The sequence below is a fragment of the Ptychodera flava genome, chromosome 11, assembly GCF_041260155.1.
Source record: "Ptychodera flava strain L36383 chromosome 11, AS_Pfla_20210202, whole genome shotgun sequence".
NCBI lineage: Eukaryota > Metazoa > Hemichordata > Enteropneusta > Ptychoderidae > Ptychodera > Ptychodera flava.
The window spans coordinates 42,111,728-42,129,549 of record NC_091938.1 but is presented as its reverse complement, the minus strand read 5'-3'; the positions used below and the strand labels follow the sequence as shown (position 1 = coordinate 42,129,549).

Below are 17,822 nucleotides of genomic sequence, written 5' to 3'. Positions count from 1 at the left end.
GCAAATGACCTCGGGGTCACATGAATATTAATTTCCTATGATTACGCAGGGAGCCGGGAGGTAGCTACCTCCGCCATGGTCCGAGCAATGTCCATAAACAGGATAGTTTGGAAGAGCCAATGGCATACCGTATATGTTATGTATTAGTATAAAATGAGGTTAAGGCAAGAACCAATCACGTACTGTATATGTAACGAGGGTTAAAGTTTACGTTGGTTCGCTTTGAAATGTTATGCGATCTGACCAGGTGAAGTGAACTCTGCTTCCGAGAGTGGTTCCTGACCTTCACTTACGGTGGAGGTGACAGGGCGGATATGGACGCCCTTCAAGCATACATTAGCTCAGATTCTGATGACGAGAACGAATATCATAGAAGTGGAGAAAATGAGGGTATGCAGCTTGAAAGTAAGTCATGCGAACATGAAACAGTGGAAACGAAAACTCGGAATGACGGCAGTGGAGTTCCTGCTTTCTGTACCAGTAGTAGTACAAAATGTAATGACTTCTGCCAGATACGTGTAAATTTACCTCTGAGTGAATCTCCAAATTCAAAATGCAAGCTACAAAGGACTTCCAAGCAACAAGTAAATGTAGAGCCAATCTTAGGATCTTCTCAACAGTTTATCTCCACGACGTTGGTAAACTCAGATCTTAGTCCAAATTTGCTCTCGAGTGAAAATTGTCAACTCAATCTCGAGCCGAATCATGGAAACAGCACACAGACTCAAAGGTCGAATATATTCAAGAGCATGGAGTACTCCCATTGCAAAAGTGTCCATGAGACACAATCGGCGGGAGAACCAAGACCTTTCAGGATATCACGAGTAACTGACAACAGAAAATGTTTCCATGAAAGTGGGCAAGCCACACATACAACAAGAACACAGTTTTCTTTGCAGACACGACATGATCTCCAGCCAGCTATCTCAAACTTTGGTCAAAATGTCCACCAACAGAACCCCGTCCCTATCCTTCAACCATACACGTCAAAGAGAAGGAAGACTCAAGGAGGCCAACAAGATTATAGTCAGAATTACCATACCACAGTTGAATCAAATGACGTTGATCTCGACAGGCGCATACAACCAACACCGACGGAATTACAATTAAATAAAAAATCTTACAGAATACCACAAAAAAGGATGTACACTTTTACTGAGCATAGTTCAGCCATCAATCGCATCAGATGGAACAATAGTCAAGATAGTCATCTCCTTGCATCAGCGTCTATGGACAGGAGTGTGAGAATATGGGACCCCATTGCTTCAAAAAAGTGTGTCCAGACATTTTTGTACCATGGAAAAGGTATTAGAGATGTGCAGTGGAGTCAGAGTGGTGATCATGTTCTCAGTTGTGGATATGATAAAACTGCAAGACTTTGTCACATTGAAACAGGTAATTCATGTGGCTTCACACGTTCCCTCCACTTTGTGGAGATGAGTCTAAGGGACTGGTCAGTTATGCGCACGAAGGGCGCGCCAAAAAATGCAACTGGATGAAATTTGTGACTGACACGATGCATTTTAGGCAATGATGAGCCTGTGTCGAAATTCAAAAACACACTGACCCCCCCTATTGGGCATTTCAAAAACATGGTGACCCCCCCTATCACCAAAGTCAAAAACAGGGTGACCCCCTCCATGAATCCACCCCCCCCCAGGCCGAAGAAACTGACCAGTCCCTAACATCATGTCTCCTACACTCTGCCACTAATGACCATTTTGTGACCAAGAAATGAGTTAAAGGTGGTGTTTAAAAACATGTTTTCAAAGCAGCGTTTCTCATCAACGATGCACAAAACGCCCCAATACTACACATTTTCAAAAAGCAGAGAATGTAAAGTTTAGTGTGGTAGCAAGAGTAAAGTCAAAGGATGGAGTAAACATTTTGGGCAAAAACCCCCCTCAATTTTAGTATTACAGTTGACGCCATTATTCTTTGGGGGGGGGGGAGTTGGTAATTACCCACCAATTTAGCTAGCAATATGCCAATATACCAAGGGAACTGAGCCAAACACTGTTTTCCTATCTGGAGCGGCAAGATGAGATCTAAACAAACACAACAGGTAACAAATTTTACAGCAAGCAATGGTGATTTATTTTGCGGGAATTTTCTTCAGGGTGGGGGGATGGGAGGGATTTATAGCATTATGAGAAAAAAAACCTCCCATCACCTTGTTTGGCAAGTATACTATATTAGAGAGTCAAAAAGGACCATTTCTTTTGTACAGGGAAAAATACAAAGAGAAGCCCAGCAATAAAACACTATTAGATAAGCATCAGTCATTTGCACACTTGCAGCCATCTTGTGTCAAGGTTTACTCAACTGCAGTTTAAATATGTGCTGTGCTATATCAGTGTTTATTCTAGGCCGCGCCATTGCACAATTCACGAAGTAAAATCTCGATGGCCCTAATTTCACCCTTTGATATGCCCCTGAAAAGTCAATATATTGAAATTACATGGCGGCACGAGCTTATGGGCTTAGCCCTTTGTGTGATATTAAATGAATAAACAATCAAACAAAATATTAATGAATAAATAAAAAAAATAAATGAAATAGAAACAAGTCCTATCGAACATTCTTATCGGTCAATTTTAAAGGCCCAATAGCTGTATCTTTTAGCATTATTTTTGTGATTTTACTTCCAAACTAAATAAAGTTTGTGAGAATGTATTCATTGAGAGGTGTTTATACAAGCATAATAAACTGCCCACTGGGACTGCATGTGCAATTTTTAGCAAGATAAATAATTAACGTTTGCCCAAACATGAAATGGCACCCTTGTGCAAATAAAGGAAAAACATTGTACGTCATGCATATATGCATTGGAATCTTCACAGAAACAACAGAGTAGTCCAATATAATGCATAGTGCTGAATGTTTTCCACTGGGACATCATATGCTCTTTGTAATATTACCAGTTTTTAAAAATGGCGGGAAATCAAAATAATGGTTGAAATTTTCAGTAGTCAAAGACTATATCCTTTAAATTTGTAGAATTTTTCAGCCTTTTTCAGGTCAACAAATTTCAAGAGTTACAGCTATAGGGGCTTTACGAATACTAACATAGATTGGTCAGTGGCAGTGCTGAAGTGAATTGTCCACTTGCAAATAAATCACGTAATTGATAAAAGTAGATTGTACTTTGATGGATACGTTGATACACTGGTAATCTGGTAGGGCTACTGAATGGCCAGTCTATTAGGATTTTTTGGCTTCCAGTCGTTGTAAGGCAATATGGCAAAAGAAGCTATAAGGATGATAGCTGTCAAAACACCGAGTTGTCTTTGAAGTGATGGCACTAGTTACCCATAGATTTTGATGTGTAAATGTATTTTTGGTCAACGATATAAATTTTAAAGATGTTAATTTCATGGCTATGTACCAAATAAATGCAGAAATGATAACATATTTAAACACCAAACCGGCCAAAAGATAGACCTTTGTAATTTTTTGAAATACAGTAAAACCTGTAGAAACCGAACCCTAAAGGGACTGAGAAAATTGTTCGGTTTGGAGAAGTGTTCGGTTAAGAGGTCCTTTTACCATAGAGTTCTATTGGACTGGGAAAAGGGTTCAGTTTATACAAGTTTCCAGTTTAAACAGGGTTCAGTTTAGACAGGTTTCACTATAGTTCTACTGTGCTGCAGATCTAAGCTGGTTCAAGCCAAGTTGATTACATCATCATTATGCAAATGGATAGAAAATCAAAATAAACCTAAATATTGTTCAAAAATCTGATTCTTAGAAACTATTTGCTATTGGACGATGAAATTTTGTTGAAAGCAGATTTAAGTTTTTTAACATTTTTGTCACAATATCAATCATCTCTTAATCTTCCCATCTGTCAATGATAGTATCAATGCTAGTACAGATTGTCTATACTAGCATTGATACAAGCATTCACGTTTGGTGTAGCACAATTAGTGATCAAATAGGAGTACAAGTATCATTGATGCTATTCATTTTAGGTAAAGAAGTGGTATGTCTTCAGCATCCAGCTTACGTAACCTGTGTGAAATTCAATCCAGCTCAACCATCTGTCTTCCTCAGTGGAACTTATGAATCAGCTATTCTTTGTTGGGATACCAGAATAAATAAGGTAAGTGAATTTATCAATAACTATAGCCACATGAAAGTAGTGTGCAAGCTACAGAGCTATATATCAAGTATTCAGGCACCTTGTCTCAAGCAGATGTTAATACATAAAATGCACACACCCTGTATATCATCAGGATAGAACAGATCATCAATATACCAGTAAGGTAACTTAGCTATTAATTCTGCTATATATGAATTTGTAAACAAACAAACAAACAACAAAACAGTCCGAGACTGGTTCCTGTGATATAATGCAGTGAAAATTTGATATGGCTAATAACCAATTTGTAACATACCCATGTCCAGAGTATTACAAATGACAGGAACTACTTTGAATGTTTGGTTTCTATTGTGCCATATACATAAATATGGTAATATTTATATGTAAACACTCTTCATTCATGAAGAGTACGTTTTCCTTGAACTGACACCCATGCATGACAGGGCTGCCACACATCACCTAACACCATAAGTAACAATAACAGGACTTCTATACTCATGATTGAATATGGTAATTACAAAAGTTTTCCATGCAAAACCCTTGTGATGTTCACTGTGCCAGATCATTGACTGGAGTGGAGAGTGGCAGCCATTTTGTTTATTCTCACCAGGAGTTGCCATGTCAACAGATGTTGCACATGCAATGGTGACACGGTCACACCATTGGCCCACCGCCTGCTTTGTGAACCATAAATTGTTTGCTAAAGTTAGTACAATATGTCATTAACTACAATGGAACTTGGGATAACATTACAAAATTCAGCTTATTCTTGCCGTATTTATAGCCACCCAAAATATCCTTGTTCATAAGAGCCATTCAATTTTGATATCAGCAACAGTGGATCATAGGCAGGAAACAGCAGCCATTTTTTATGTACTATGTTTACTTTCAAGTGTAGTTCAGGCTCATCCTAGTAGGTGATGTTTAGTACTGTGTATTTCTGTTTACCATAAAATATCGTGGCTGATATGTTATCGCAATTTCACCATCTGTGCAGTGATTTTCCTGGGATTAAAAGCTAAATTAACTTGGTATGCTACCTACTGTCTAAGTGGTTCAGAACACTGACACGAGAAACGCCTGTTTGGCGAACTCTTCGTCCTCGTTATAGGCGTTGTGCACACAAACAGTTCAGCATGGTTTGGTCTCACTACTCCATCAAAACTTCTAGTGGTGACTAGGAGTTGCCAATCCTGCCAACTACACCAAATGTCACGGTTCTCACCATCAGGAATTTACAATACACACGATTAACTGAATTTCACCAAATCTGCTTTTATAACGCCAAAAAAATGTATGACATCATCAGTCTTCTAGTTTCTGTTGCAGGTCTGGCCATAGGAATAGACGCCAAATCACAAGTTTATGTTACATAGGCTAAGATACAATAAACTACACTTGGAAAAAAATTACATGTATACTATTTGTAAGTTTTAGGCGACAATTCTACTCATATTGCAAACGCATTTCACTGGTGTATAGAAAGTAGTTGTTTGTCAAGTAAAGCTTGCATGTTCAACTAACCTGAAAAAGTGTATAACATCATCAGTCTTCTAGGTTCTGTTGCTCTTCGGCTACAGAAATAGACTGAATTCATAGTACGCGCCATCGCTTTCAAGTGGCAAACCACGTGCTGCTAAGAACAAACCACACAATACTGACATGTTAGCTTTCAATGGGTGACAATAAATTAATGCCTGTTTCCTATTGGTTCTCTGAATGTGTAAAAATCTATACAATGAGTCAATATGTTCAGCTGATTGAAAGAACAAATATCAATGGTGTCATTGGTTGATGATGAAATGTATGCTATTTGGCTGGTCAATCGGATAACAAATTCAAGGCTGTTACACAATGTAAACAAACAAGATGGCTGTCACTCTCTGCTTACGATATGATGTTGCAGACTTAAAAATTTGAACAGCTTTGAGGAACGAGGATATGTCAGGTAGCTAGGTTAGCCTAAAAGGTTATAATATGTTGAATCCTGTAATGTTATCCTGTACTTTAATATTCCATTGAAGTTGTGGTAATTTTTTTGAAAGGCTCTGGCAAATATTTTACTTTTTCCCACGGCACATTCAACCTCCGAACAAGTAGTGAGTGCGTGGCATGACAGCAATGTTGCGTGCATGACACCTGCTGGCAACTCTCAGTGTAAACAAACAAAATGGCCACCTCTCTCCGCTCTGTATGACGATGGATTGTGATCAGAATCAGGAGAGATATAAAGCAGAGGAGAGTGTTTGATTGTTAATGATTGTAATAACATAGTGTACCTTCAAAACTTGACTATTTTTGAATCTCGATATCTTTTTTCTTTGTGTTTATTGAGATATTGAGGATTTGTCAGGCGTGGTGTTAACGACTTCGTATGGTTTATGAATGAAACCTGTACACAAATATTTTGATATTCATGTGCACAGTGAAATAAAACTAATGCTACGTTCAGACAGGTAAAAATTGAAACGCTTCTGCAACACTATTTGTAATTTGTAAACACAGGGGATTAATAGTTTGAGTCAGCTTGTGTCCACACTCACAAAATCAAGCCATTGTTTGGTGTTTAAGACGTCTTAATGCGCCCTCTCGAGTTCAAAAGGTGTGTATGACCAAGCATACGGCATTGTAACTAGATGGCTGAAATGAACGACGTGGTACTGGCTTGTCTTCTGTTTTTTTACCTGCTGCATATTCGGTCCAGACCGAGTCATCGTCGCTTTAATGATCTGAATTTCGAAACCAGTGTGGTTCTTCCTCAGTCGCTTTTTTGATATTTTCTCCCCATGGATTTTTGTTTCACTGTTTGTGGCTTAATCATTGTCAGTGTTTTGTTCGTCCAGTAAGGAGGCTAGAATATTTATATTCGAGTCAGTTGATCGTGTTTCATTTTGTTCGGTCTTTTCTGAAAGATTGTATACTTGTACATTTATGAGCGTGTCGCCAATGTTTGGATTTCTTTTGTATGCGATGATCAGTTTCATCGTGAATAATTATTTAGTGTTTGGTCTTTTTCTATTTCTTCCTTGTTCTTCAGGAGTGCTTGTTTGATGTCTTTTGTTTTGATATTTGGATTATGTGGACTACAAATAGTGTTGCACTATGCGTGATGTGTGGTAGAAAATATCACTTTATTAGTGTTGTTGTTGTGTGTTTGTTTGTTTGTGTTTGTGTTTCTTCGTGTTGCGTAATTTGTTTGCGCATTGATGTTCGATATTTCTTGTTGTGAATATCCTCGTTGTAGCAATTTTTCATTAAATGTTTTGACTCTGTTGTTAAAGTCCTCTTTGTTGTTACATGTCCTCATGTACCTTAATGTTTCGCCTTTGATCAGGCCCTTGAAGGTTGATTTTGGATGACATGATTTTCTGTGTAAGAACTGGAATGTATGTGTTGTTTTGTGTGCGTTCTAGTGTCTAGTATGTTTTCGTTGTTGTATCGTTGACCTTTGTAAATGACTAGATCAAGATATGTTATTTCGTGTGAAGAACTTTCATACGAAAATTTGAAAGTAGGATGCATTTTTTAAATTACTGTTATAAATTCGTGGAGTTCGTGCTCCGTTTAAATTAAGATTAGGAAAATATCGTCTCTGAATCTACACCATAGTGATATTTTTGTTGTGTGTTCACATATGATTTTCAGTTGTAATTTGTGAAAGGTGATGTCGATCGGCAATCTCGGGTGACGATGGCACACCCATATGTTTGTTTGTAGAATTCGTTGTTAAATTCGAATGTGTTGTTTTTGAAAATAATGTTTAGCATAGCTAACATGTATTCTGTTGGTGTTTCTACTGGGATTGACAGACGGCCGATTACCGAGGATCTGAGACAGTTATTCGAAGAAAGGCATCGATATTCTGCCGGTCCGTCTGTTGGAGAACACGGCGACATTGCACTTTTATATGATATCCGATATTTACGGCTACTAGTATACAATATCGAAGTTAGATTGGCTTAGCTAGATCTATAAAGGGCTGAAATCTCCGATATATATCGGATATAGTGCGATTTGACAGAATCAAGTATCGTCTAGTATAAAAGAAAGAGTCAGTCCTTGGAAGTCGGGTTTGACCAGAACTTTTAAGGTGGTGAAATCTCCGATATATATTGGATATTTACGCACGATTTGAATGAATCTAGTATCGTCTATTATCGAAGCTAGAGTCAGTCCTTGGAAGTCGGGTTTGACCAGAACTGCAAGGTGGTGAAATCTCCGATATATCGCATCATTACGCGCGATTTGAATGAATCCAGTATCATCTAGTATCGAAGCTAGAGTCAGTCCTTGGAAGTCGGGTCTGGCCAGAACTGTAAGGTGATGAAGTCTCCGATATATATCAAATATTTACCCGCGATTTGACAGAATCTAGTATCGTCTAGTATTGAAGTTAGAGTCAGTCCTTGGAATTGGGTTTGGCCAGAACTGTAAGGTGGTGAAATCTCCGATATATATAGGATATTTACCCGCGATTTGACAGAATCTAGTATCGTCCAGTATCGCAGCTAGAGTCAGTCCTTGGTAGTCGGGTCTGGCCAGAACTTTAAGGTGGTAAAATCTCCGATATATATCGGATATTTACCCGCGATTTGACAGAATCTAGTATCGTCTAGTATCGAAGCCAGAGTCAGTCCTTGAAATCGGGTTTCACCAGAACTGTAAGACGGTGAAATCTATATATCGGATATTTACGCGCGATTTGAATGAATCTAGTATCGTCCATGGGGTTCTGTCATATTATCGATATTAGAGTCCCCAAATTGCTGGTAAATATCGGTGATTTCATAGATGCGGCTTCCCATGGGACAACCGCAGTTCATTCTAGTATCGTCTCGATATTAGTCCCGAAATCGTCGATATGTCAAACTGCGATACTAGATTGTAAATATCCGACATTAAAAATTGTGCAAAGTCACGCCTTCATGGTCTGTTGCTGTCGACAACTTCTTTGTATTTTTGTAGTTTGTAGATTTTAGCTTCAGTGCCTTGAGCTTGCAGTGGCACTGATCTGCTGTCCGGTTATAACCTCTCTGTAGAGCTTTTTCTGCAATTTTTTGTACACGAGGCTGTGGCGACATGTTCTCTATCATTCTTTGAACGCTTTCGTCTACCCAGACTCAGATTAGCAAGCTTATTTCGTCGTCAGACCAGTTATTTCCACGAGATGTAGAGCTGTGTTCGGCAGCCATGACCAAAGTGAATATTGTATGTTGATTGTTGTTTGTTTATGTTACAAATACCTGTCGCGTGAGGGCGTTTGAAACGCCTCTGAAGTGGCTCGGTCCGTCCACACAGCGATTTGCAGATAGAGTTAATCCCTACAACGGCTCAGGTCGGGCTGACTAAACCGTCTCAAATCTGAAACGCTTCAGAACCACTTGGGAGTGTCCACACATAACTTTCTGTGCCAGTATTGGCCCAGAACCGTTTCAGAGGCGTTTTAATGGCCTGTGTATAAACGGCATAAAACTAAAGCTTCAAAATTTAATGTTTTTCCTATCATTTGTAGAATTCTGGGCATGGGTATGTGATAAATTAGTTATTACCCAACATCACCTGTTCTGTGTGTTGTATCAGCATTCATGTCATTTTTGCTGTGACAAACACTTCATTTCATGTTTGTCTTTTGTCTGACGCAGCACAAATGACACTCCTGCTGTTGCATCACAGGAACATGTGACATTGGGTAATAACCACTAATTATGACACAACACAGGAGTAGGTGATATTGGTAATCAACTAGTGACCTTTTAGCATTTTTGTGGAGGGACTATGTGTGGCTGTATCAAGAATGACATCGATTCACAATGTCCAAAAATGACTTGTGTATTTTGCATCCATCGGCAATGAAAATACAAATGCGCCTTTGACCATTCTATTAATTCTACCACCCTATTTTTTTTCTCAGAGTGTGATTTCATTTTACCCTTATCAATTCAACCACAGATGCAAATTCGAACTCTCTCAATCTCTAATAATTCGACCAATTGACAAACTGTTTCAAACATTTTATTTTCGAGAAAATACACAGAACAATACAAAGTATAGCACAGAATGTCAGGAACATCACTTTTAATTGTTTCAATAATCCAAGATAGTAAACATATTACTTATGAACTGTCAAAAAAGTTGAAATCCCTAATAATTCAACCACTAAAATTATTTTGGCTTCGTTAATTTTCTAATAATTCAACTATTTAACACTGTAATTATTTTTTTCTGGGCGAATTGATAGGGTTTTTACAGTGGTAGGTCAAGGTGTAAGCTGCCAATGTGTTCTATGAGTAACATACCCTGTGTATACCCTATGGCTAAACAGTTCTATGAGCAGGGTACACTATGTATACCCTATGGCTAAACAGTTCTATGAGCAGTGTACACTATGTATACCTTAGCACACACTGCATTATGGAAGCAGTTAAAGAGCTGTTAATATCAGTATATGTACAGTATTTCATTGTGATTTTTTAGACCTGTTGATAGTTAAAAGTCTTAAACCCTTGTTCCTCAGACTTAGTGACATGCGTACAAGGTCATTTTCTTTATTATAGGTAATCAAGGAATACCGTGGTCAGTTTGGTCAAGTGTTGGATCTCCTTTTCCTAAGTGGTGGGTCAACATTTGTTTGCTCCACAGATATTGTTTCAAAAGATTCATCAGACAAAACACTTATTGCATGGGATGTCAGAACATCAGCTATCTTGTCAAATCAAATATATCATGTAAGTATTCAGTCAGGGTGTAATACATACCTCATAACAGTTTTGTCAGCATTCATTTGTAAATAGCTTAATGTTCTGCATATTAACATATTTTTTAACCAGAATCTTTTTCTATCACTCTTGGGAGTCAACACTATCATCATGGTTTTAGTATCTGAATGTGTCAGGGGTATTGGTGTGGAAAATTTGAGTCACATTCAAAAAGCATAGGATTTCCTTCATGTTACTGTTGTAAATCTGTGTTCATTGATTTAGAAAAATAAGCTCTTTTGAGTTTATAAAATATTATAAATGTTAATGATCATAAATTTTAATTAGCTGACCACCATCTACAGACTTTAGTCAGTGTTCAGTCGGATTGAAATCAGATGTAGTTGTGGCAACATATCCAACTTTGTTTGTTCTTTGCCATGTATAACTGCTAGTCTCCTCACTACACCTGAACCACCTGAACCACTGCCAAGGTAGCAGTCAAATCTTAGGCATTGGCCAGAACAGCTGACCAATCAGAAAGAGATTTACAATCTCAACTTGCTATGGATTTCAGTATTGTATGTAAACAGGAACTTCCCCTATAGAAGACGGATTATTGTAAATCTATGCAAGGGTAAAAAAGCTACGCTACTGATTGGACATGGTGTGTTTGGTCCCAGAATCCCATAATTTTTGTCATGTTTCAGGCGTTCATTGTCATTGAATCTTCCATATGATGTCTGTAACTATGTAGTGACAACAGGGTAAACTTGAGTCAAAATAAACTGAAAAAATGTACTGGTTCTTGTCAGAGAATGCATATGTTTCAAAATGTGCTTCCTGTACGACAATTTTGACCCCTCTATGCATATGTCATGAAAATGCTCATGATTATTCAATTGATCATATGGTCAAAGCAATGTTATAAGAATTCAAAACCCCCACCCAGTGTATGCAAATGGCTTCATCTCCCTTGACAATAAGAAGTACATGTATGAAATTTATCTGATTTTGTTCATTTATAAATGCTTTAGATGCATGCATCCTTCCTTTCATTTAGTAGCAGAGGAGCCAGAGCACACAGTACTGTACATTTCCCATAATTCATTACGATTTGTATCCTCGGAGATTCCTCAGTGAAGTCTACCAGGTCTCCCATGTGTAGACAAATTCACAGACTATTTATCAGAATTTTGAAAACGTACTTTTATGCACACCATTTTTCTCAATTCTCATGTTAAATGATTTTAAAAATTATGCATAATTGAGAGAGGAGATAGCATTTTTGTAAAATTTGCCACAGATTGTGTCCTCAGCCATACAGAATAATGTGACGGAAAGTAGGGAGACTTGTTGCACCTGTAATGATACCGATAACACATTTTTTTTTGGAACAGCTCTTGTGTTTAAATGTTAAAGTTTTCTCAAATTCTTTCCTTTGACTTTGTTGTTGCTGACTGGGGGTTGGTTAATTTCAGCCAAAATGACTCCAGAAATGGTTTTCACCATAGAAACGTTGTAAATAGCAAAGGCAAACTATCGTCTCAGAAATGTTTGTAGTTGAGTTGTGTCAATTGGTTTTCAAGGCACGTAAAGTTCAAAAAAAGAAATGGCAGCTCGCTGAATCACAGCATGGAGGTCTTTACCCTCATGATCACAGAAACAGATATTTTCTTTTGTTGTCAGCCAATATTGTATTCGCTATGTCACTCATTATTGGGATCGCTTGATCAGAGCCTTCCTTGGCTGTGAACCCATTCTGAAATTGAATGCTGACATAAAAATTACATTGTTGTTACGCTCGTGTAGCTGGCATCGAGATGCTGTAGCAGTCGCGACAGTTAGGTGGAACAGTTTATGCTCTGTCTCAATGTTGTTGCTAATCCATCAACATATTATGCATAATCCCTTCCCAGGCACTCTCCATATGTTTGTTGAGTCATCACATAGACAGTGGGGGGGGGGGGAAGTCTCCCCCTCTACTGTCTATAGTCATCAGCACTGTGTACATTGTGCTCTGCGAGGGAACATCTCTTCTGAAAATCACCCTTCTTAGCCTCATTTTGACCATTGACACTGATTTCAAGGAGTGAATATACTGTTTGGATGGAATAATTGATTTCATTCTCTTGTTTTGGTGTTTTATCTGTTGAGTACATTGTTTATGGCCAATCTAAAATAAAAAGAAAAACTGAACCAATTTACTAAATCCCTTTTTATCAGTTCAACATTTTGTCACATTGCAGCACGCTCAAAAGTTTGACTTTAAAGAGTTTAACGCATGAACGGAAGTTCACCAGATTTTCACAGATGTCTGTCAAATAGATTGCCTCTCAAAAAGTGTCTCAGGTTCTTACTGAGATATTTAGTCATCACTGCTAAACTAGTCAGCATTATGAGATTAATCGGTTGATAAACTTTGATTCAACACTGAAAAAACCATAGACCCTCCAAAAATCTTGGAGGGTCTATGAAAAAACTAAGGCCTTTTTCAAAAACCTGAGACACTTTTTTGTAGCCAGTATCCTGAAGTGTAATTACTCATTGACACCAAGACAATAGCCCCTTCCACTCTGACGTAAGCTTTTTACATCAGTTTACCCAATGTCTTCACACTTTCATTGAAGTCTTCATAAAAATTAATTGACCATTAATTTTCTTGATCAAACAAAAAATTTCATGGAAATAGCTTTCAGGTGATAATATAATACTTGTATAAAAATACATAACTAGATGGCAAAATTCATGTTCGAAAATAAGTCGTTGCAAAGGTGGAAAGCTACGTCAATGTTGTTGCACTGAGAAAATTTCATGATGAGTATGTTTGATAATAAAACAAATTTTTATCCACAGGAAAAGTACACTTGTCCAACTTTGATATCTCACCCACATGAAGATGTTTTTCTTGCACAAACCAATGGTGACTATATTGGGTACTTCTCAGCAGTCAAGCCATATAAGATGATGAAAACTAAACGGTGTGAAGGGCATAGTGTAAGTATGGCAAGTCACTTATAGCGATATTGGTTGTTGTATTTCAACTAGAAGTAACCCAATGAAGATCAATATGGTACAAAAACATTGAGGACAAGCATGTGTGAATAGAGCTTTTCCCTTGTATTTTGTAACATTATAAAAAAATGTGAAGTAAAGGACTTTGATCTGTGGAAATTTAAAGTGAAGTGATGAGTATGTTGGCCTTGATTTTTTTACCCATAATGCTGTATGACTATGGCAATAGAAGCTGTCTGTATAGGCATGCTTCAAGTGGCATCTGTTATGTACCGTATATGTATGCACATTTACATTTATATGTCCAACCTTTTCAACAAACACTTGCAAACCTCAGCATTCAAGCAGCAAAATTGGGTTTGTTTGTTTGTAATGGGGTCAAAATGTGAATTCATTCAAATGAACAACTCTCAAAATATGCAAATGAGCCCAAATAATATGAAAATGGTCAAAAAATAAAAAAAAATTGTTAACTGCTCATCCCATTGGCTGACATTTAGTATGTAGGTACAGTAGGTAGATATTTGTAGATCTTGTTTGTTTTTGATATCTGCAAATTTGTATGTTGGTTGAACATGGTATCCGTCTTCCTTTGTCAACTTTGCTTTTATCAGAAACCACTTCGCAGAAATCTTTCATACTTTCTGTACAGGTCACTCAGGATGACCAAACTTTGGTTTGTCAGTTGATGAGAATGTTTGCACTGTACAACTTTTTTGACTGATATTGTCATTTGAAGTCACTCACACATCATTTTTTTCACATACTTATAACTGATAATTATTAAGTGTCATGAAAATTAGAGAAAAATCTGCACATTCAATTTCTTTCATTTATGGTCAAATTGTTTCCTCTAATACTACTACCTTTGAAAGTCGATGTGTACTTGATGGGAATGTCCTCTTTATGAAATGTGAAAATTTGCATAAAATTTGTGCATAAAATTTTTCGGAATGGTTTGTTCTCTTTTTCTCAAATTTCTTTTAAAGTCTGTATCTCTGGCTTAATGTGTTAATCCAACAGCAATGAGGAATACCTTGTATGGTTTCTTTAAACGGTAATGAAACATAGTATATGCAAAAATTTTAGGGGTCGCGTCATCTGTATCCCGCCAGTAATACCCCTTTCAAATTCATTATTTACCTTTTATAAGGAATGTTGTCATTACACTATATTATGTGAAAGTTTGTGTAAAATTCTCATTTTAACATTTTTGAGAATTTTGTTCTTATCTATTGTTCAATTTTCTTGTAAAAATCTGCTGCTCTGAAACTTTTTGATAAATACACAAGATTACAGGACAGGCTTGTCTGCTGTCCTAGCAACTTGTATACAATATCACCTAGCAACACAGTTCTGTTGTATACAGTATCACCTAGCAACACGGTTTTGTTGTATACAATGTCATCCATGAAGCCTATCATCAGCAGTGTTTATTTCAAAGCAATATCTAGGCATTTATCAAGATTGAAATATTAGGATAACAATAGTACTATTTGTTGCAGGTTTCAGGTTATTCCATTGGATGTGACATATCTGCTGATGGAAATGTTGTAATAACTGGTAGTGCTGATGGGAAGATTCATTTTTATGATTATAAATCAGCAAGGAGAATTCATGTGATGTCTTCTCACCAAGATGTTTGTATTGATGTAGCAGTACATCCTATTTCTACAACTCTGTTAGCATCATGCAGCTGGGGAGGTGTTATTTCACTTTGGCAGTAGGAATCTAATCTACATTAATTTTGTAGCTCAGTGACCATGATGTTTTACTATATGCATTCTAATCTTGAATTTGCCATAGAAGATTTTGTTGTTGAAATCTTTTCCCAGAAATACAACAGAGTAAATTTACAAACTACAGGCATTCCTTTGAGTATTGATCCAGCTCCTTTCATGACAAACTTACATCAACACAGATAAAAATATAGATTTATATCAGTACTTAATTATCCCGATACAGGACATGTTCAGCAGTATCATTAATGTGCATGACTCATGCAAGACATACATGTATGTATGTCTTCTAGGTTATGGTGGAGTTTTGTAGATTCTGTGAGAAATTGGATTATGATATTCTGTAGAGTTGTAGTTGAAATGTGAATACAATATAATACAATAAAACACTTCAGAAAGTATGTTAAAGCAAGCACAAATAACTAAACATTTTGTACAACATTGTATTGTACTCAACCACTGCTTCTATGATAACAGACCTTATAGTACATGTATTTGTAGTTCATTTCATGTTCTCAATTTGTCATATATATATATCTATATATATATATATATATATATATATATATATATATATATATATATATATATATATATATATATATATATATATATATATATATATATATATATATATATATATATATATATATATATATATATATATATATATATATATATTATGCGAAAATTGTTTGCTTGTCAATGCAGGCAAAGTATAGTGCTCAATGCATTTCTGCAGGGCGGTAATACTGAGAATCTAGGAACTTGTAGTTGTAACTCTACAGGCTGTTTCATGCGCTAAGCAATCATCAGACTCCTGATGATTGCTTAGTGCATGAAACAGCCTGTAGAGTTACAACTACAAGTTCCTAGACTCTCAGTATATATATATATATATATATATATATATATATATATATATATATATATATATATATATATATATATATATATATATATATATATATATATATATATATATATATATATATATATATATATATATATATATAATATTTAATCACTTCATTATAGAGTGAAGTTCTCCACTGAAGACTTATGAATTGTACACATTTGTTTTTGGTTTTTCAGAATTTCTTTTTGCACTTGTAAGAGGTAATCAGAAATGTTAAGTTTTGAAAACCAACTTCCAACTTCCAGCAATAAAAATTCTTGATTTCTAAAATAATGTCTTAAAAGCAAAGATTGATTTATATCGTCTTTTAAGTTCTATGCCTGAGACCTTTTGTTTGTATGTAAATTATGAAATCACAATAAAAAGTATAAGTTGCTTTGTTAAGCTATTGTGGCTTGTTACATGTTTGACAGATTACACCTATACAATGTACTCTTTTGAACCATGAAACTATGGATGAAGTGGACCTCGATACACAGTACTGGAACACAGCACAGTTAGGTGTTATACAATAGTTAGGGGTTTAAACCTATGGCCCAGAAGCAAAATAATCATCATTAAAATGGAGGCAAGGTACTGGCTTGGTTATGTATGATTATTGTGTGACTATCTGTGTTAAAGCCCCCGCTCAATTATCAGATTTATCTAATATAAATATTATTTACTTGATGAAATATTCAATGGAAAACAAAAGAATGACAAACTGTTAATGGGCTGTTGACACATTCGCTAATGCAAGAACCAGGGATTGACGAGGGCACCTTTAAAGGCACACCAGGGGTTTTGTGCTAAGGAAATTTTTATTGGAGTCATGGGGGGGGGGGGGCAGTTAACACACTGTTCACACCTGATCACCCCCTTAAATTTAGCAGCAAAGTGAGTTTTAAAACAAAAATTGTTTCTTGGGGCAAACTAAAAACTTGGATCTGTTGCATTGGGAGACCACCGCTGCAGTGAAAATGTAAAACAGAGAATTGACTTGCACTACAGGTCTGTCAATTCCAAAAGTACAAAGTACAAAGTAATTTCAATATGTAACATTTAGTTCATCTGTAGGAACCTGTATACTAAATTTTAAAGTTATCAGACAACTACTTTCTGAGAAACACATTTTTTGACCAAAAATGGAAAATGCCCCATACCAAAATTGCAGATTTCTTCATAATTCCAATATATCACATTAAGTCCATCTGCAGGAATCTCTATACTAAATGTTAAAGCTATCAGATCAGTCCTTTTTGAGAAACACAGTTTTTGACCAAAAATTGCCCCCAAAATACAAAATTGTAGATTCCATTATAATTTTAATATATCACATTTTGCTCATCCCTTTAAAGCTGAATACTGAA

At 36.4% G+C, this 17,822-nt stretch overlaps 1 protein-coding gene across 3 annotated transcripts; it reads left to right on the top strand.

Moving 5' to 3' along the window:
• Positions 1-49: 49 nt before the first annotated feature.
• Positions 50-16,114, top strand: LOC139144307 (WD repeat-containing protein 25-like). 3 transcript variants are annotated; one of them, XM_070715001.1, is made up of 6 exons: positions 267-405; positions 900-1,395; positions 3,975-4,105; positions 10,660-10,830; positions 13,657-13,797; positions 15,321-15,676. In XM_070715001.1, exons 1-6 carry the CDS (start codon positions 352-354, stop codon positions 15,540-15,542), a joined length of 1,215 nt encoding a protein of 404 aa, XP_070571102.1. In that variant the 5' UTR covers positions 267-351; the 3' UTR covers positions 15,543-15,676. The 3 variants fall into 3 exon arrangements, with proteins under 3 accessions (XP_070571099.1, XP_070571101.1, XP_070571102.1); XM_070714998.1 differs by having other exon boundaries at positions 50-1,395; positions 15,321-16,114; XM_070715000.1 differs by lacking the exon at positions 10,660-10,830 and having other exon boundaries at positions 150-1,395.
• Positions 16,115-17,822: the final 1,708 nt, after the last annotated feature.

What these genes read in the sequence shown, in the direction of transcription:
- LOC139144307 (XM_070714998.1), top strand. Translation starts at nt 315, where the DNA reads ATGGACGCCCTTCAAGCATACATTAGCTCAGATTCTGATGACGAGAAC. An exon ending in GGGATACCAGAATAAATAAG is followed by an intron (nt 4,106 to 10,659) that starts GTAAGTGAATTT and finishes TCTTTATTATAG; the next exon opens with GTAATCAAGGAATACCGTGG. An exon ending in AACGGTGTGAAGGGCATAGT is followed by an intron (nt 13,798 to 15,320) that starts GTAAGTATGGCA and finishes TATTTGTTGCAG; the next exon opens with GTTTCAGGTTATTCCATTGG.